Source organism: Gopherus flavomarginatus, chromosome 10 (assembly GCF_025201925.1).
Source record: "Gopherus flavomarginatus isolate rGopFla2 chromosome 10, rGopFla2.mat.asm, whole genome shotgun sequence".
In the NCBI taxonomy this organism is placed as follows: Eukaryota; Metazoa; Chordata; order Testudines; family Testudinidae; genus Gopherus; species Gopherus flavomarginatus.
Window position 1 is genome coordinate 71,839,265 of NC_066626.1, and position 21,950 is coordinate 71,861,214.

Here is a 21,950-nt window from a genome sequence, read left to right on the forward strand (position 1 = left end):
CAAATGCATCCCCATTCTATTTGCTGGATAAATGAAAGAAAAGAAAAAGGTTCAGAGGCAAAGCACACCTCCTGCAACAATTATCTTAGCTACGATATGCACCAAGATATTTTCAAACTCTTAATTACGTAGTTCTTAGAGATATTATAATAAAGAGTGTATCAAAAATACATACCACTACTGTTCATTTAGGACTGATTCCATTTTCTGTAAATTATCTTGGTCTTGGCCACCTGGATGTCCTTGAGTAAGGTCACTTCCTTTAAAAAAAATAATAGTTGTTCCCAGTCTAGGTATTACTTCTCTGCTATCAGCTTGATTGCCAATAAATTACTGAAGAGAACATTTTAGATGGGGACCACCTACAGAGATTTGATGAGTAACATTTCATAGTAAAGCAGAACCTCACTAATCACCAAGCCTAGTAATGCTCACAAGCAATGTGGAATCCTTCCTGCTACCAAAACTTTTCTGAATTCTTTAGTTATGCCCCTTATTACTACACCTCACAACTTGAGCAAACTATATTAAAACTATAGTGTACTATAAAGCTCTGGAAATAACACAAAATATGATTGTCAAAAGAAATAGAATGCAATGTAATAGCCTTGATTGTTCATCTGCTAATTAATTCACAAACTCTGACTTTACATAGATGTTCCAGCCACTACTACAAATTAGTGAGGTTTGACTCCAATTCAGTAAAATGTAAATCTACCAAACCAACAAAACCCCTGGATCCAAAAACGGGTTTTTTTTTTAAACTGAACTCAGTTTATGATTGATGGAAATAAACTCACCACCAGTTGCCTATATGCTAAATTAGATTTCAGCTATTAATCCAGCTCTTAAAATGTATAGAGAGACAAGCAATAGCTCAAACAGGTTGCAAATCAATGTCTGTTTACCCACCTGGCAACTTCTTTTCAAACTTCTAATGTTCAAATAGAGGAGGAGAGCAAAGAGAGCCAAGAGACAGAAATTGTAGGTTATTTACTTAAATAAAACTTGTCCATAAAGGTCACTTTCAAAAGATCATTAAAAACAAATTATACAGCGAAACTATTTACCAAGATTTATAGTTAACTCAGCACTAGGTAGAAGGCCACTGGGACCAAGGAGCTAATCCCCATAAACAGATGGTTTCCAGGTTAGGCATTAATTAAGAAAACACATACACACATTCCATTAAATTTAATGTGCAATCCAATAGTCTCACATTTAGTAACTCTCTCGTTCCAAATATAGTCTGCTAATATGCAATAGCATCTTTGTATTCAGCCTATACTACTGCCTCACAAAGGCAAAACTGATCTTGGAATTGGAGCGCTCACTTGATATGCAGAACATGCGCTGTATGTATATATCTTTTTCCATTATCATACTTTTGAAGGCGGCTTTTTCCTGCGATCAGTCAAGTCCTCCAAACTTTTATTTGTCCTCAAGGGACAATGCTCTGCATGGATAGGACCCATTTTCCTCCACTAATCCTGTATTGTGTGTGTCTTCAGTGAGGATAAGTCTAAGTTCTCAAGTCACAAACGTCCACAGGCATCTTGTGTTAAGCTTAAAAAAAAAAAAAAACAAAAAAAAAAACTGCTTATTTTGGAGAAAAGCTTTTCATTCCTGAGAGGGAACCATGGGTGGACTGAGACTGCCTTGGGAGGTCCCAGGACTTGGGTCAGACATTGTAATCTGGGGATTTCCCTTGTGGTTGTCTTAGCCGTATTTGTAATGCTGAAAATGCTCCCACTGTCACGTGGAAGAAGAGCTGCCAGAGATTGCGCAGTTCGTACAGATACATGTTACACAGGCAGATTAAACCAAAAGTCAGGAAGGATTTGACGTTCCGCCAGCCTGTGCAGTATAAAAATAAATAACACTGCAAAGAAGAAAACACAAAGTCTGATTAGTGCACTGAAAATTACTTCTGCTAACAAATCACACTGAACTATTGTGTAGCTACAGAAATGAACCATGTAGAACTGTGCTGTTTTTTTAATTAAGCAGGTAAATGTGGTACTAAGTTAAGTGGGCTTTCAGGAGTGAACAGTGCTCAGTATCAGAAGACGTTAAATTTAGCTTCCATTATTCTCTCTTCAGGGAAGATTTCGTCATCATATTTGCTCATTATCAACAATGAAAGTGGCAATGGAAACAAATGTTTTGACTTGTCTATGCCACTCAGGCAATGCACAAGAAACAGAAGCCTCCTTAAGTCCCCTGCTGGATGGAATCCCTCAGCATTGGGGAGTTAATACAGGTGTGAACCTGGTTGACTGTCCCTTGGTCTCACTCCTTGTAGTCACTAGCATAGGGAGTTGGGAGACACCCCAGCTATTGCTAGCTGGCACAAGTTAGAATAGATCTCAGGCTGCTTAACCTGCAATGGGACGGGAGCTGGAAAATCAGGGAGCTGTAAACGGTCCCCATGCACTACTTTACCCAGCACATGCAGCTTTCCTTTACACACACCCCCATCCTTAAAAGGTGGTAGGATTACTGTGGAGATTCCAATACATATTTGCATTCTCGCTTCACAAATGTAAGGCCTGGTCTACACTGGCGGGGGGGGCAGGGGGTTGATGTAAGACATGCAACTTCAGCCACGGGAATACAAAAAAAAGCTGGAGGAGGGAGGGAAGGAGCGAGTGGGGAAGCTGCTCTCTCAGCCACCCAGAACGCAGGGGCTTTAGGAGCTGCAGGGCCCTGGGCTAAGGGGGCCCCAGGACCCTGGCCTGCAGCTCTAAAGCCCCTTTCAGAATGCAGCCCTGAGTGCTCCAACAGCTGGAAAGAAGTAGCGTTTTCCCCTTCAAAGCCGGCTGGAGAGAAGTGGTGCTTTGAAGGGGAAAGCACCGCTTCTCTCCAGCAGCTCCCTGCATGGCTGCCCCTGCCCCTCCTGAGTCACCCGGCCCGTGCTCGCACGGCCGCATTCTGAAGGGGGCTTTAGAGCTGCAGGCCAGGGCCCCGGGGCCCTCTTAGCCTAGAGCCCTGCAGTCCCTAAAGCCCTTGCGTTCTGGGTGGCCCTGCCTGCCCCGAGGGCGGGGGGGCAGCTCCCAGAATCACGGCCATGGGGGTGGTGCTGCGCTGACACCTCCCCCCCCACACCAAACAGGAGCTACCCGAGGTAAGTTCTCTGCACCTCCTGCCTGCCCCAGCCCTGAGCCTTCACCCACACCCTGAGCACCCTCCCGTACCCTAACTCCCGCCCAGACCCCGCACCACACCCTAACCCTAATCCAGACCTTTGAATCGCTGTACCACAGTGTTAAACCAAGATGTTCAGCAATAATGAAGCATATTCAATCACACTGCTTTCACTACAAAATATTAATTTTTTTTTGAGCAGAAAGGTTTTTTTGTATCAATAAAATAAATTTTTTTAAAATATTGTTTATTTTATCTTTATCTCATCCTTTTTTAATTTCTATTTTTTGTGTATGTTTTATAATGTATATAATTTATACATAAATAAATTTGGGGGTACGTGCTCAAAAATTTTTTACTGACAGGGGTGCGTGATCAAAAAAGTTTGGAGATCAATATCAAGCCATGGATCCAGTGGTCAAGACTGATGCTGATCTAAGAGGTTTTTCTTTAGAAAGAATCCCTAGAAAATATTCTTCTTTGGAAAGAATCGTTTTTAAAAAATCTGTATGCTACTTGTTGACATTTTGCATTTCTCTCATCTGGTACAAAAAAAGACTTGTCATATGCACTTTTATTTCTACAGCGACAAGGTGACTGAGGCAATATCTTTTATTGGCCCAACTTCCATTGGCGAGAGAGACAAGCTTTCGCGCTATACAGAGCTCCTTCTCAGGTCTGGGAAAGGAACTCGGAGTGTCACAGCTAAATACAAGGTCAAACACATAGTTTATCATAAGTAGTTAGCACATATTCTAAGGGACCATTTAAGGTGAAGTGGCCCACAAACACCCCTGTAATTATAGGGCAAAAATGGAGGTTAGTGGGTTACTCATCGTTGTAATAAGCCACAAATCCGGTGTCTTTATTAAGACCATGATTTTAGTGTCTAGCAAAGTTATGAATTTAAACTCCCAGGCTCGTCTTTTGAAAGTGTTGTGCAGGTTTTCTTTGAGGATGAGGACTCATAGGTCAGATACACAGTGATCACTTTGTGAAACGTGTTCACTCACAGGTGATATGGTGTTCCTATCTTTCATCATCTTCCTGTGTGAGTTTATTCGAAAGTGCAGTGATTGTCTGGTTTCCCCCACACAATTGTTATTGGGGCATTTAGTGCACTGGATGAGGTACGCCACATGTTGTGATAGGCATGGATCTTGAAAGGTGTGTTGTGGGGGGTGTTGATCATTGTAGCAGTAGAGATGTGTCTGCAGATTTTGCATATGTTGTTCTGGCAGAGCCTGGTGTGGCTTTGAGCTGGTGTCCTGGTCTGTGGGGAGCTTGCTTTTGATGATGAGCTAGGAGAGGTTGGGGGGTTGTTTGAAGAACAGAAATAAATCCCCTCCAACTGCACACGCATAGTTGTCACCATCCTCCAACAACTGAACCCACATGGGGTATCAAACCAACTACTCTGGGGACCCCATCCTGAAAGAAATCTTTCCTGAACCTCCCTCTTCTGGTCTTGTCTCTCTCACCAATAGAAGTTGGTCCAAAAAAAGATATTACCTCACCCACCTTGTGTCTCTAATATCCTGGGACCAACATGGCTATAACTAAACCGCATACTTTTATTTCTACTGATTTTCATAAAATCACGTAACTGGAAGGGACCTTGAGAGGTCATCTAGTCCAGTCCCCTACACTCGTGGCAGGACTTTATCTATACCATTCCAGTCAGGTGTTTGTCTAATCTACTCTTAAAAATCTCCAATGATGGAGATTGCACAACCTCCCTAGGCAATTTATTCCAGTGTTTACCCACCCTGACAGTTAGGAAGTTTTTCCTAATGTCCAACCTAAACCTCCCTTGCTGCAATTTAAGCCCATTGCTTCTTGTCCTATCCTCAGAGGTTAAGAAAAACAATTTCTTCCTCCTCGTAACAACCTTTTACATACTTGTTATGTCCCCTCTCAGTCTTCTCTTTCCCAGACTAACCAAACCCAATTTTTTCAATCTTCCCTCATAGGTCACGTTTTCTAGACATTTAATCATTTTTGTTGCTCTTCTCTGGACTCTTTCCAATTTGTCCACATCCTTCCTGAAATGTGACACCCAGAACTGGACTCAATACTCCAGTTGAGGCCTAATCAGAGCAGAGTAGAGCTAACACCACTCCTACTAGTACATCCCAGAATGATGTTCACTTTTTTTGCAACAGTGTTACACTGTTGACTCATATTTAGCTTGTGGTCCACTATGACCCACAGATCCCTTTCCGCAAACATTTGCCATTTTGTATGTGTGCAACTGATTGTTCCTTCCTAAATGGAGTACTTTCTATTTGTCCTTATTGAATTTCATCCTATATACTTCAGACCATTTCTCCAGTTTGTCCAGATCATTTTGAATTTTAATCCTATCCTCCAAAGCACTTGCAACCCCTCCCAGCTTGGTATCATCCACAAACTTTATAAGTGTACTCTCTATGCCATTATCCAAATCACTGATGAAGATATTGAACAGAACTGGACCCAGAACTGATCCCTGCAGGATCCCGCTCGTTATGCCCTTCCAGCCTAATAACTACTCTCTGGGAACGGTCTTCCAGCCAGTTTTTGCACTCATCTTATAGTAGCTTCATCTAGGTTGCATTTCTGTAGTTTGATTATGAAAAGGTCATGAAAGACATATCAAAAGCTTTACTAAAGTCAAGATATACCACTTCTACTGCTTCCCCCCGCCCCATCCACAAGGCTTCTTACCCTGTCAAAGAATGCTATCAGGTTGGTTTGACTCGAATTGTTTTTGATAAATCCATGATGACTATCACTTATCATCTTATCTTCTAGATATTTGCAAACTGATTGCTTAATTATTTGCTCCATTATCTTTCCAGGTACCAAAGTTAAGCTGATTGGTCTGTAATTTCCTGGGCTGTCCTTATTTCCCTTTTTATAGTTAATTGCCCTTTTCCAGTCTTCTGGAATCTCTCCCGTCTTCCATTACTTCTCAAAGATAATTGCTAATGGCTCATATCTCCTTGAGTATTCTAGGATGCATTTCATCAGGCCCTGGTGACTTAGACATCTAATATTTCTAAGTAATTTTTAACTTGTTCTTTCCCTATTTTAGCCCCTTCTGATCCTACCTCATTTTCACTGGTATTCGCTATGTTAGACATCCAATCACCACCAACCTCCTTGGTGAAAAGTGAAACAAAGCAGTCATTAAGCACCTGTGCCATTTCCACATTTTCTGTTATTATTTTTCCTCCTTCATGGAGTAATGGGCCTATCCTGTCCTTGGTCTTCCTCTGGCTTCTAATGTATTTGTAAAATGTTTTCTTGTTACTCTTTATGTCTCTGCCTAGTTTGATCTTGTTTTGAGCTTTGGCCTTTCTAATTTTGTCCCTACATACTTGTGTTATTTGTTTACATTAATTCTGTGTAATTTGACCTAGTTTCCACTTTTTGTAGGACTCTTTTTTAATTTTTAGATCACTGAAGATCTCCTGGGTAAGCCAGGGTGGTCTCTTATCATACTTCCTATCTTTCCTATGCAGAGAGAATGTTTCCTCTTGTGCCCTTAATAATGTCTCTTTGAAAAACTGCCAACTGTCTTCTATTGTTTTCACTTTCAATTCTCCTGTACTAGGAGAACTTTGGTTGCAAACATGTGCAAGAGGATGTTTTGTAAAAAGCTTATGTGTACAATACCTAAATATTGGATAATTTTACCGTGTTTAGTTCTCTCTTAAAAAGGTACATTCCTATAGGTACTATTTTCATTCACTCTATTCATACACTCAGCTTCTGGACAAACTTTTTTTTTCTCTATTTCTTCTCTCCATTTCCATTTGCCATGTGCCCTGCCTTCGGGATTTCTACAGTACTCACCATCACAATAATTTAGCACTATTCTCTGCTTTAATTGTCATTAGCATTACAATACTGACAGACAGATAGTGGTAGTGTTTATTATAGACTCATAGACTCATAGGTCAGAAGGGACCAATCTGATCATCTAGTCTGACCTCCTGCACAAGGCAGGCCACAGAACCCTACCCATCCACTTTTATAACAACCCCTAACCCAGGACTGAGTTATTGAAATCCTCAAAATTGGTTTGAAGACCTCAAGCTGCAGAGAATCCACCAGCAAGCGACCCATGCCCCACGCTGCAGAGGAAGGCGAAAAACCTCCAGGGCCCTTGCCAATCCGCCCTGGAGGAAAATTCCTTCCCGACCCCAAATATGGCGATCAGCTAAACCCTGAGCATGTGGGCAAGACTCACCAACCAGCACCCAAGAAGGAATTCTCTGCAGTAACTCAGTTCCCATCCCATCCAACATCTCCCCGCAGACCATTGAGCAGACTTATCTGGTGATAATCCAAGATCAATTGCCCAAATTAAACTATCCTATCATAACATCCCCTCCATATACTTATCAAGCTTAGTCTTAAAGCCAGATAAGTCTTTTCCCCCACTACTTCCCTCGGAAGGCTGTTCCAGAACTTCACTCCCCTAATGGTTAGAAACCTTCGTCTAATTTCAAGTCTAAACTTCCTAATATCCAGTTTGTACCCATTCGTCCTCGTGCCTACATTAGTACTAAACTTAAATAATTCCTCTCCCTCCCCAACGTTAACCCCCCTGATATATTTATATAGAGCAAGCATATCTCCCCGCAGCCTTCTTTTGGCCAGGCTAAACAAGCCAAGCTCTTTGAGTCTCCTTTCATAAGGCAGGTTTTCCATTCCTCGGATCATCCTAGTAGCCCGTCTCTGGACCTGTTCCAGTTTGAATTCATCCTTCTTGAACATGGGACACCAGAACTGCACACAATATTCCAGATGGGGTCTCACCAGCGCCTTATATAACGGTACTAACACCTCCTTATCCTTGCTGGAGATACCTCGCCTGATGCATCCTAAAATCGCATTTGCTTTTTTAACAGCCGTATCACATTCTCCACGGAAAGTCAGGAATTGCATGATTGCTTCCGGATAATACAATTTACTGGGTTATTTTTCAGTCTGTTGGATATTTTACTAACTTGCTGCTCTATCTTAGGGTATGTGTATACTACCCACCGGATCGGAGGGCAGTGATTGATCCAGCAGGGGTCAATTTATCATGTCTAGGCTAGACACGATAAATTGATCCCCCGGGCGCTCTCCCGTCAACTTCTGTACTCCACCGCTGCTAGAGGCGCAGGTAGAGTCGACAGGGGAGCGACAGCAGTCAACTTATCACAGCGAAGACACCGCGGTGGGTAGATCTAAGTTCGACGACTTCTGCTACATTGTTCACATAGCTGAAGTTGCGTAATTTAGCTTGATCTTCCCCTCCCCCCTCCCAGTGCAGACCAGGCCTTATAGTGCCCATCACCATAGTATCTGGGCCCCTTTATTAAGACATTTGTTTATCCTTCCTATGAAACAGAACAAAAATACTCCCAGGGGAGGCTCTAACTTTTTTGCCACCCCAAGCACGGATGGCAGGCTGCCTTCGAGGCTTGCCTGAAGGAGGTCCACCGGTCCTGTGGATTTGGCGTGCCCACTGCCGAATTGCCACCAAATCCGCAGGACTGGCGGACCTCCCACAGGCAAGCCGCCGAAGACAGCCTGCCTAACGCCCTCACAGGGACCGGCAAGGTGCCCCTCGCAGCTTGCCGCCCCAGGTACACACTTGGAGTGCTGGTGCCTGGAGCTGCTGCCGAATACTCCAAAGTAAAACTAGGATCAAGAGAACAGCTTGGCTTCCTCTGAACATGTGGAGTATCTTCAAGTACATCACCTAATGTCTATTTTTGGGGTGGGTTCTAAAAGTTATATTTAAAGGACAATTAACATGTACCAGTAAATCAGCAATTAGAATCTAGCTCGTTTCATGAAATTACCTTGCCATGTGATAAAATCTGAAGAGCTGAGTGTGACAGCTTCAAAGAACAGGGTAAGCTATCAGGATGTGCTTCTCTCAAATCAAGGAAAACAAAGGCTTTAAAAATAGGATGACAAATGTAGTAACTATATTTAATAAAGTAAGTGTGCTTTTTGATCAAGGCTCCATAAACTTGGAGACTTTTACTCAAGTTTCATAGCCTTGCTGTATGTGCAGAGCTGAATTTGTCAGCAATCCCTTTCCTACTCTGAGATGGAGAGAAATTTGCCCCTTACAAAACAACAGCAGTCAAAAGGCACTGTGGTTTTAACATGTAATGAAACTCGTGTGTTGGTTCGTTTTAAGGGAACTGTTTTGCATGTCAATTACAGAATGTGCTCTTGTGAGAAGGCTTCCCTATGTTACTTCAGAGAAAGAAAGCTTTTATACCGATTAAGAAATGGCTTGAGGTCAGTTCTTGAGACTTGTAGTTGGGGGAACCTGAGACTTCAAAGGCAGCTACAAGATTGTGAAGCGAGCCAGAATACTGCAAAGCAGACCAGATAACATTTCAGACACTAGGTTTAATTTTCCATTATTGGGATAGAAACTTTTGGTTTTCTTGGCTGTATTATTGATTCCCTAACCTCTCAGTTACTTTTCTTTCTGAATATTACAGTGCTACTGTTTCATCCAAGTTGCAGCACTGAGGGACAAACTAAAGATTTTTTTAGTCTGGCTGGAGCTGGGAAATCAGAGCCAAATCTTGGATTCATGAGCAACCTGGATTCAGGAAAATGAAAAATAGGAAGTTTTTTCTTGGAAATACATATCTGAGGATAGACATATACAACGTCAAATGTGCCTCAAAATCAGAATTAATATGCAAGTAGTTCACAGATACTTCTTGACCAAACTATATATGTGAGTTTTATGTTATTGGATTTGCATTTAAAGAACAAACAGAAATGCTGATAACACCTGCTTGAGGAGTTGGAGATTTTAAAGAACATGTGGTAAAGACTGCCAGGGAGAGGTCTTCATACTAAGGCTGAAACAGCTGATTCTGAAGTTGTTTTAGGGTCCTTTTTTTTCCTTCATCTGCCTAGAAACTACTCCGAGCTACTGCATTTTGTTTTGAAGTTTGATACATCCTCTATAGTATTATTTTGAGACTTGGTCTGCCAGTCAATGATACCTATATGTTGCTGATATCTATTGCAAGGCTGAAGAATTTTATTTTGCATGGCTGAATTCTACTTGGACTCTTGGTATTTAGGATTACATAACCAGAATTCTAGATCTAGCGGGAGCAGCTGCATTTCAAACCCAGAGATTGGACACAGATACAGAGCCACACTGCATTTATTCTTTGCTAAGCGGCAGTTAATAAAGTATTATCTTTCTGGCAGCACAGCGATTACTTTAAAATGTTAGACTAAAAATTTCTATTCTGTTTAGGTCCTATTTTTGTCCTGTACAACTTGACTGTAACCCTTTTCTTGTAAATTTAATAAACTGCATTTTTTCTAAAGTATTAACTGAACAAAATGTAAAACATTAGGCCAATCCTGTGGCTGAACAGCAGTGCAATGCGCTTTCATGCAAGATCTAGACCAGGGATATCAAACTCAAGAGGGTCACATGGGGACTAGTACACTGGCCCGAGGGGGCGCATCACTGACACCTTTTCATATAAAGATACAAGAGTCCCCCCCTTCCCCGCCCCACTCCACCCCTTCCATGAGGCCCCACCCCTGCCCCACCTCTTCTCTGCCCCCATTCCAACCCCTTCCCCAAAGTCCCCACCCCAAATCCACCTCCTCAACCCCTTCCCCAAATCCCCGCCCCTTCCTGCCTCTTCTCCATCTCCTCGCCTGAGTGAAGCTCCCCGCTCCTCCCCCCTCCCTCCTAGAAAGCGCTAAGCGCCACCAAACAGCTGTTTGGTGGGGGGAAGCACCTGGAGGTAGGCAGAGGAGTGGGGACGCAGCGCACTGTGGGGGCAGAGGGTGAGGGAAGCTTGGCGGCCGCAGGAAATAACTTCGCGGGCCGCCGCATGTTTCAGACCCTGATCTAGACTTAGAAATAACTCCCATGCCAGGACAGTCTTAAATGTGCCATGTCATTGACACTTGATTTGGGGAGCAAAGAAGGTAACTGCATTTTGGTCAATGACACAGATGGATATAGGAGAGAAGTCTTGGAAATAAATTTGGACTACTAGGAAAAGGGTTATACATCCAGAGTTCTGGGGTCACTTTCTCTGTAACGTTTCCAGTTTCATCATGCAGAGCGTCAGCAAGTATGCCTGGGGGCGGGGGCGGGACTCCACTGTTGCAATGCACAGATGATAAGATTATGTAAAGAAGAGGGGGTTCAATTTTTGAGGTATTGGGAAATTTATGTGTGGGAAGGGCACCCTCTACAGAAGGGATAGGCTCCACCTTATCCAAAATGGAACCAGCCTGCTGGCATAGAAAAATAACAATGTTTGTGGGAAGATTATTTAAGGTAGGCACTGATGAAAAATCAACAGGTGCAGAAGAGCACTCAAGTTGTAAAAAGACATCTGCTAGAAAGATGTCACTAATACAGTAACTCCTCACTTCATGTTGTCCCAGTTAACGTTGTTACGTCGCTGATCAATTAGAGAACATGCTAATTTAAAGTTGTGCAATGCTCCCTTATAACATTGTTTGGCAGCCACCTGCTTTGTCCACTGCTTGCAGGACGGAGCAGCCCGTTGGAGCTAGCTGGTGGGGGCTTGGAACCAGAGTGGACCAGCAGTCCCCCTATCAGCTCCCCCAAGTTCCCTGTGTGGCAGCCGCCCAGCAGGCTATCAATTGCCAGGCAGTTCAGCTGTCCCTCCCACCACTGCCATGTGCTGCTCCTGCCTTCGAGCTGCTCCTGGGAGCCTCCTGCTTGCTGTGCAGGGGTGGGGAGGGGGAGAAGAAGGGTGCTAATGTCAGGGTGTCCCCCTCTGTCAGGGTTCCCCCCCACTCTGAACTCTGGGGTACAGATGTGGGGACCCGCATGAAAGACCCCCTAAGCTTATTTCTACCAGCTTTGGTTAAAAACTTCCCCAAGGCACAAATTCCTTCCCTTGTCCTTGGATGGTATTGCTGCCGACACCAAGTGATTTACACAAAAATTCAGGGAAGGGTCACTTAGAATCCCTATTCCTGCAAAATATCCCCCCCCCCCCCCCAGGCCGTTCATCCTCTTTCCTGGGGAGGCTTGAGAATAATATACCAACTAACTGCCTTAGCAGTGTGAGCACAGACCAGACCCTTTGTCTTCAGGACACTAAAATCAAATCAGGTTCTTAAAAGAAGAACTTGATTATAATGAAAAAAGTAAAAGAATCACACCTGCAAAATCAGGATGGAAGGTAACTTTACAGGGTAATAAAAAGATATAAAACACAGAGGATTCCTCTCTGAGCTCAGCTTCACAGTTACAAAAACGGGAATAAAACTACCTCTGTAGCATAGGAAAAATTCACAAGCAAAAACAAAAGATAACCTAACGCATTTCCTTTCCCTACTTACAATTTCTGTGGTTTTAGATGGATTATTCCACGTATATTTTCAGGAGATGATGTACCTGTTTGGCTTCTCCCTCCATGAAGAGAGGGAACAACAAAAGAGAACAAACAAATCCTTCCTCCACCCAGATTTGAAAGTATCTTCTTTCCTCATTGGTCCTTCTGGTCAGGTACTAACCAGGTTATTTGAACTGTTTAACCCCTTACAGGTAAGGCAATTGAGTACAGCTGTCAAGAAGAGATCTTATGCTATTCTTCCCTCTATATTTATGACACTCTCCCCAGCCCCACTCCTTTACCCCATCTCCACGGGGGACGGGGAAACACGACAGGGCTCAGGACAGAGGGAGCTTGCTGGCAGCAGCTGCTGTCTCAGCTTACTTGTCTACTTAAAAGGGCAGTGTATTTAGAGTGGGGTCAGTGTACTTAAGGGGGCAATGTGCATCTCACACACACACAGTGTGTCTCTCCGTCTCTCTCTGCCATGCTGTCTCCCTCCCTCCATTCATGCTGCCTTGTAGAGTGTGAGGCTACATTAACAACAAATGTGTTAACCCTTGAGGGCTCAGCCAAGTGTTAGATCATTTAGCAGTATGGCATTCCCTGGGAAATATCCTACCTTCTTCCACCCTCTGACTTCACCGCCTCTACCAAGCTTCACAATCATCATTGCTGTGTACAGTATTAGTATGTTTAAAACGTATACTCTGTGTGTGCGTGTGCGTGCGTGTGCGTGCATCTCACACACACACACACACACACACACAGTCTTTTGTCTAGCAAAAAATTTCCCTGGAACCTAACCCCCCCATTTACATTCATTCTTATGGGGAAATTGGATTCGCTTAACATTGGTTCACTTAAAGTAGCATTTTTCAGGAATATAACTATAATGTTAAACGAGAGTTACTGTATGAAGGTTAATTGTGTCCTGTAAAAGAAAGGACAGAAACTACAGCTGAACTAGACAAGTGACAGGTTGAGATCACAGAGGTAAATTCTGGGCCAGTTAGACTGCTGCTGAAAGACACCTATGGAAGGGATTGTAGTTTACAGCAATTACGTACAAGTAAGCAATGTGATATAGCAGCAAAAGAGGGAGTGAGATTTCTGACTGAACACACATTATGTTATGAAGCAGCGAGGTGATAATCCCAAAAATGACCACACCTGAAATAGTGCATTTAGTTTTGGGCTCATCAATACCAGATAGATAAGCAACAATTAGCAAGAATTCAGAGAACAGCCATAATGCTTATGAAGGGACTGTGACAATTGACTTATATGGAAAGACAGAGTTAATTATGTATAGTTTAGCTAAGCAACTAAGAGAGATTTGCTAAAAATTTAACAATATATTAAGAGCACAAATATCAAAGAAGGAGGATTACTACTTAGTGGGATAGAAAGACTATATAATGAGGAACAATGAGATAACACCGAGGAAAAGGAAGACTGCGTATCAGGAAAAACTTCCAGATGGTGAGATGTATTAGCCTGTGTAATAGTCATTTTGGAGAAGTGAAGGATTCCCTGTCCCTTGTGACATTTACAAGCTAACCTGGGAATAAAACTGTAGGAACAAAACCTGTATTTGCCCAGGAAGATGGAAAAAAAGGAACCTAAAATGTCAGTTTTATCTCTAACTTTTATGATTCTATGATGCTGAATCATACCGCAATCCTAACACCAGCCTCCGGAAGGAGACAAACACATCCCTATCTCTTGATAAACTAACTGGGAAGAGACAATCCCAGAATCAAGGACACAGGCATCAACCTATGCTGTGATCTCTCATCACCACCAAAATAAGAGCAGAGGTTACTGTTAAAAGTCAATCCAATCAAATATACACAATATTTAAACAAACTTGATAATATTTGTACACGACTAAATAATGCTTCTGAAGACTATTGCAATATGCAGCAGGAAGAATTTACCTGATACAAGCAGGCTGCTGTTCCAAGGAAAAATGCAATGATATAACTGAAATCTTCACCCTCGTTCTGTGAAAAGAACAACGTATTTCAACAAAAGTAAATACACAAGATATGTATGGTGTACACAAATAACTCCTAGCTCTAATTAAAAATAATCCAAATTTAGAATTACCTCCTATACCAAAACTATAGTGGAGAAATTAGAAGGCATCACTTATTTCTCTCTCCACAGAATGAAGTTAGCAGGGTCCAAAATATCCTAATTATCCTTGCTTACTATTTCTATTCAGCACAGCACACACCTAATGTTAAGATCTCAAAAAAACCTAAGGGAGGCTCATCTGCTGCTTTGGACACCTAGTTTCCCTAGACTAATTTGAAAATCCTAGTCTAAATGATGGGAACTAGAAGAAGTAACAATTTGTACAACTGTCTTAATATAACATCACAAAATGGAAACTGTGTAAACTGAAAAATACAAACTGTCCACTAGGGTGTGCTAAAATTCTATGTAGAAAACAATGCAGGCAAACATACACTAATAGAAGAGAGAACAAACAAAAGCATGACCATTTACTAGACAAAGATCATTCATAAACAGTTATATGGATAGTAAATTGAATTTCTTTTAAGCAGAACAATAAAAAAATTTAACTGAAAATTATAGATCTTCTCACTTTAAGTTGCTTTTCCTTAAACAGACATATTTCTTCTAATATATTCAAACAGGCTTTAATAATTTTCCATAAAGCTGAGCAGAATAAATTTGCACTGTCAGTGATTATTCCAGACTGCATTTTCATGCTTTTCAAACAAACATCTGCCACAATCAGAAACTTTCCCATATGAACAAGGGCACTCATGCAATCTGTTTTTCATCAAGGAGAATTCCATTTCTAAAGGAAGCTGGTCCATTTGGAACTACAGCCCCCTTCTCTTGAAAACACGTTTAGCCTGAAATTCTCTCATCTATAGCTTTGGTTATTAAAAAAAAATATATCTGTATTTCCGCACACAAAATTTATGTCCAGGAACAGAACTTCAACAGATTATAAAAACTTTCACCGCACAGTCACAACAGAATCCAGTACAATGTAACTACAGGTTACAAAGTAATTTTGTAACCGCTAAATGAATTATTGATTAAAAAGGAAAGTATTCTAAATTCAGAAGGAACCTTTCAAATGGGAGGTTTTTTTTTTCCCCTGGAGTTAAACTTCCATTTAACATTTTCTTCAGATGACTTCTGCCTTGACCTTTATAGATTTATTCCATGTTAATTTTAAGTTCTTCTTCATTTCACTTATTTTGGGTGGCTCCAAAATGCCAGGAATTAAATACTAAACACTATATTCCATCTGTAAATCACTATCCACCATCGAAAGAAACTGAATTGGCCACCATTATTGGTTACATAGGTTAATTCTACACTGGAATATCCTTCTGCAGCTGTGTTCCTCTAGAAACAGAATAACACAGATCCTATACAATTTAAAAGGTGAAATTCTGTCCGCTATTTGTGCAACTCTGTACTGTAATTTATATTTATAAACCTAATGGCATGGCAATAAAGCATTCAGAAAATATTATTTATATGTACATAATATATAAGAAATATGATTTGTGAAGGAACAGGGCATTAATTCTGTAGAAATGCCACATGAAACTGCATAATGCATTAAAAAAATCCATATACCTTGGCTTTATTCTCATTTTCAGTTTGTAACAGCAACAACGACCTTGGCACAGGGCATTTTCATCAACTCCTCCCAGCCATTCATTAATCTTCAGGAAATGCCCTGGGCCTCAACTCTTAATGTTTAAATTAATACACAAGTATGTATACAGAACACAGTTAGAATGCACACACCATCTTTCATATTTTAGGTAACCACTGTCCTTAAAAAGTGATCAAGCAAACACTGATAATGCTGCGATTATGAAGGAATACTGCACAAAGTCTAATACATCTGAATTTACTTTACTGAGAGAATATTAACCAAAATAGTAAGATTCCCCCTACTCCTTTTGAAAGCCACCACAGGATCTTCATCTTCCACTCGGACAACCACCAGGAGAGGATCTCAGTTTAAGGTTTTAACTGGGGCAGATACTCAGCAGCTGTCTATTGTCATAGCTTCACTGACTTCAATGGAGCTATGACAATTTACACCATCAGAAGATTCTAACAGCACAGTATCCTCCATTCAGTACATAATATCAATGGCAATGTATCTTATAGAAGTAATGGTGTACAAAGAAAAACCTCTTATTCATTGCAAGGTCATGAATCACAATATCAAATGCAAATATATTTCTAAAAGGACAGAACTTCCCATAACCAAGTACATAATTTTTCATTTTATTCTCAAAGGAACAAAGGTCCTGGTTACAAAAATCCTTCAAAGACCCATGTTCTGTGGTTCTTTGCTGACAATGGGCTAGACTATCCAAATTTTGAAGGTATATCATTTTACTCTAGCATTATGCATAACAGACACCTATGAAAATGTGGCTTTTCAAATTTTATCATTATGGCATGGATTTAGAAAACAGCAGTCTATGCCCTGTACTGGTGGGATCTGCAAAAGTATCTAAGGGAGTAAACTGCCCATCTTCCACTGATTTACAAACTCCATTAGGCACCTTTGAACATCTCTTCCTGTACACACTCAATAATGGATAGAGAATATTACTCCTGGGGGAATTTTGTGCCAAAAAACAAATTCTGGATATTTTATTTGCCAAAACAACAAAATATGATCACTCTGGTTTCAATTATTTTGGTAATTTATTTCAAAATACCTGTCAGCACGTATGTCTAACAATACAGACAAAAAAAAAAGATTCAGGAAATGTTTTTGGATAGATTCCTTACTAGATATATTAATACAGAAAGCTGAGTAATTCATTTAAACTACAATATAGAAATGTATTTTCCGCACCTCTCAAAAGCAGTGCAAAGGCTTGGGGGAGTCAAGGGTAATGGAGGAGCTGAGGTAGAGGGAGGTAGCCTAAGAGTGAACCTGGAGGGTTGTTAGGTGTGGGTGGGAAAAGTATGGAGCAGGTTTTTTTGTCTTTTTTTGGGGGGGGCAGGGGCAGGCGGGGGGAATTGTTAGGGAGTTGAGGAGCTTCCCCCATGCGGACCCTGGCTGACATCAAGCCTCTCCCATTCATTCAGTCAGGCACATCTGCCCCTGTCTCCATGTGGCCCTGGAGCCCCCCTCCCATTCAGCCCTTGGCTCAATGCTGTCACCTCACTAGCTCCTCAGCCCATACCCCAGTCTGTCCCCCCACTAGTCCTTCTGACCCCAATCTCTGACCCCCACAGCAGCCCCATGTGCCCCACTCTGCCACCTAACCTGGCTCCACAGGTACGCTGCTGTAATGAAGGCGGCTGACTGCTAGCTGTTACTACTTGTCAGCCAGCTGCTCTGATGCCACAGTGGCCTCTGGTGGGCAAAATGCAGAACTGCAGCACTTCTTGGGCAGAATATATTTTCTCCAGGAAAAAACAAAATTCTGCACCAAACATGAATTCTGTGCGTGTAATTCCCCCAGGAGTAATAATATACATTTTGGGTCTGAAATCAGTAGGAACATTCATATGAATTAGGGTAGAAGGATTTGGTTCATACTGTAAAGTTTATGAGCTAATTATGATTGATATTTGCATAAACATGGCACTTTGATTTCAGTTCTTCCCCACTACAGAATTGTAAACATGGTACAGTACCTGCAGAAGGCTTTCTATGGCATGAAACCCTCTAATTAAATTCAAAGCCCCACATAACAGGCTCAGTATAAATGAAACAATCCCTGGCAGAGTAATGGCTTCCAGTCGTTGATGAGGAGCTGCAAGGCACAGGAAAAAAATAGTATGAAATAAATCAAAGCATTTTCCTTAAAGTTTAGAAAAATATAAATCTTATTTTTCAGTGACTTCTTCCTGCTCAAAAACACATAATTAAAGATGGTAAACCTTAATGCGTATATGTAAAATTCTATAAAGAGTGAAAGATTTGATAAAATATACTTTAAGGAACATCAATTCTGTCTTTTAGTTGAAATAATGTCTTTGCTAAAAAAGAAATTTAACTTGAGATATCCAGTTTATTCAGCACAGTGCTGTAGACTGTTCGAACATGCCAGTAAATCAATACACAATAATGTACTTGCTGGTAAAATTTGTCCAAAATTAGCAAGCAGCTACCTGAGAGCTCCTTTCACAACCTCCACTCTTCTTTAACACTAATGCATTAGTAAGGGCTATCAGGACTGATTTAACTTGTTTGCTGAACGAAATGCTGTGAGGCAAAGCTTATTACCTGCCACTACAGCAAAGCACACCAGCTGTAAATGCTACCAGAGATACAAATGAAGAAAAAATCTGGAACTACAGCTAGTATTTGTACTACAATAGGATGCATACTTTCCAGTTGTGATTCAGAAGTCTCCGATTATATTAAAAACAAAATACAGAAAGAGATTTGAAAATATACATTTCTCTGCACACATTTATTTGTGCTTATCAAGGGACACAGTTACACAAATGGCTGCAAATACATAGTAGATGTGTATTAATCATTATTGTGCTTTTCCATAACAAATAAAAGAACCCAAATATGGCAGGGGCAGAGGGAATCCAACACAAAATCCGTAACAGTCTATGCAACATGGGGGAGGGGAGAGGGGCACAAGAGGTTCACATACTTAAATCATTTTGTTTAAATCAGTGAAGTGTAAAGGTGCAAACAATGAAGTTAATGAACTGTAACATTAATATAGAAGGGGTGTCAATCCTGGTTGTTTGCACTTAACAGCTGCAGACAAAGGCTCTCCAAACAGTTCAGAAAGTTACAGAAACCACAAAAAATATGACAAAAGCTATTTCGCCTGATAAGCACATAAGACTGTTTGCGTGTCATTGTGTCCTAACTTTATTATGCTCAACATATATGTTTTGTTATAACTAATTTGTACAAGACTTAACATATGTTTTTGTTTTAAACAAAAAAATACTTTGATGCTCAACTTTGGTAACTTATTTTTATTCTAACCACAAGACACATTAGACATGGCAACTACTAAAGTTAAGGTTGGATGCCAATTTCCATTCTAATTTCTTCAGTTACTTACAACTTTTCTCAAACTTTTGGGGGGTTTTTTGGCTGAAATTTTAGTCTCAGCCAATTGCATTTATTTAAACTGTTGGGTAAAATTAGTTCAGCTCTTGTTGAGTTTTATGAGTAGAGGGTGGAAAGCCACACCCACATATTCTAATCAGGAATTTTACATTTTCATAACACAAAAATGAGGGATGTCTTATTCTGAAAAAGTCAACAGTTTTGTCAGTGAAAATCAGCAATTTTGTGCACAAATGTTAGAACGTTTTGATATTTTTTCTTTAAAAATGTTCAGGCACTCTAAGGACATCTACACCATTGCTAACGCTACTAAGCTCCTCAAGGGATTACACATTCTATTGTCAAAAGAGCTAAGCACCAGACAGCAAATAAATACATAACAGAATTTAGAATGTCAGTTAAAGATGGCAGAGAAAAAGACAAGCTGTACAAGAGCCCCTAGGTCCATCAGCCTGTTCAGTTTACAAACTCTTAAGAGGAGACAGCAGATAATCACTAAATTAGTGAGTTTTTAGTATAGGCCCGGGATCAAAAAATGCACAAATTCTAATGTCAGAACTTGTACATTCCTTGTAAGGAATGACTTTAAATGTATTCACATTTGTCCTGCCCTCCCTCCTCAGCTGCCGTTTAAAAAATGTAATGTAATATTGTGATTGAAATATCAAGCACTCAACTTTTTAGTGGCTTAGGGTAGCTCCAAGAAGTGTAACACGGCCTTCTGCTAGATATGTAGTATGTTTTATTGCTGTTTACCTTATTATATGTAAACCTCAATGTACTATTTTTATTCATTTATACAGGGAGTACCTCTTTTAGTTCCACTGATTTGAGAGACTGTACCAGTTCTACTGGAATTCCTTATTTTAAAAGTAGGAAAGTTAATGTCAGTTTCTAAGCTTTAAAAATATTTAAAACCAGACAAATGTATACCACAAATTAACAGTATGTTATCACCACATTTCTAAAGCATGATGAAACCTGAGATTATCTTTAAAACAAAATATTATCAGGAGTTTGCATGATTCATACCCTCTACATTAAAAAAATAGCTTTAGTTTATTCATTATACAGAACAGTCTCTAAAGAAACTATTCCAATTTTCAACCAATTGAACAACATTTTAATAAGCCTAGACTCTAAATATTGTTCAACATCAGATATACGCTCAATAGCTGTATCTGTCCTAGTAATGCCAAATGCTTTACCATTATAGCTACAGTTAATGGGTTAAATTCTGTTCTCAAGTTACACTCGTGTAACAGAACAGAATTTGGCCTGTGTGTCTATTTAGCACCACTTACTAGCTGAAGTGGTTTAAGACATGTAACTCACTCACCACAATACTCATATCTGAATGAGAAAGCAAAAAAATTATGGGACTTCGAGCAAGAAAGGTCACATTTGGAAAAGTTATCCATGGAACAGAGGAGAAACGGGGAAGTCTGACCTGCTGCATAGGTATCAGACAGACAGCGAAGATTTTTTAAGAAAGTCCTTACTCTGGGAGATGGTCGCAAGCTTATATTTGAGCAAGCAGCTGACCTGTGAAATTCTGGAACTGCTCTAAGATAAAGGGCTTGTATTAAAGGAATAATTACACTTCAAACACTGTAGTATCCAATGGTCCTTTCTATCAGGAGCAAAAGGCAGCTAAAACTTAAATATTGGGAGAAAAAACAGAGTATAATCTTCCCTGGATATATAGGCCTTGAGAGGGAGAATCTGCAACCAGGCAGATTCCAGAAAGGAAGAAGAGAAGAGACAAATATGTAAAATAGAGAGGAAGGATAAACTAATTAAATGAAAATATGACAGGAAAATTGAGAAATGTCAGGAATACTTCTAAAACAATCAGGTCAAGCAAAAACCAGCAAGGGAACTCTGACTTCTGATTTAAAGTTTTTTTTAAAAAAAATCTTTAACTTGTGATAACATGATAAAGAAAAAAGAAAGGAAGAATGGAAAAGAGAAGGAAAGGTGCCTTACTACAATTGAATTTAAGCTATTATGTTCTCAGAGGATCTTTTATTCTAACAGTGTCATAAATAAGCATCTAATGCTTCCTGAAAACACTTTTTAAAAATAATCTATTTAGAAATAATTCTCCCTCTGCCATAGACGTATTTTTCCTTTTAACCATAAACTCCATCCAGAGGATTTTTATTGAATTTGCTCCCCTTGTGACACCATAACCTTTTCCACAGACATAGGATTACATCAGGCTGTTAAATAAGTAGCAGATTAACTCTGAAGAAAGGTGCAAGTGTCAGAAGTGATAAAAGGAGTCCATAGAATTATAATAAAAATGTATAGTACATATATACAAGCAGAAGTGG

General features: G+C 40.4%; 1 protein-coding gene across 6 annotated transcripts in view; it reads right to left on the reverse strand.

Annotated features, from left to right (window-relative positions):
• Nucleotides 1-21,950, reverse strand: part of SEC22A (SEC22 homolog A, vesicle trafficking protein) — a 36,411-nt gene continuing 14,461 nt past the window's right edge. For all 6 annotated transcript variants that reach the window (XM_050917152.1, XM_050917149.1, XM_050917150.1 and 3 more), the window contains 3 exons: nucleotides 18,201-18,319; nucleotides 14,465-14,530; nucleotides 1-1,882 (listed from right to left, as the gene is read on the reverse strand). In XM_050917152.1, the coding sequence (XP_050773109.1) occupies nucleotides 1,682-1,882; nucleotides 14,465-14,530; nucleotides 18,201-18,319 (386 nt within the window). In that variant the 3' untranslated portion in view covers nucleotides 1-1,681. The remainder of the gene's footprint in view (nucleotides 1,883-14,464; nucleotides 14,531-18,200; nucleotides 18,320-21,950) is intronic.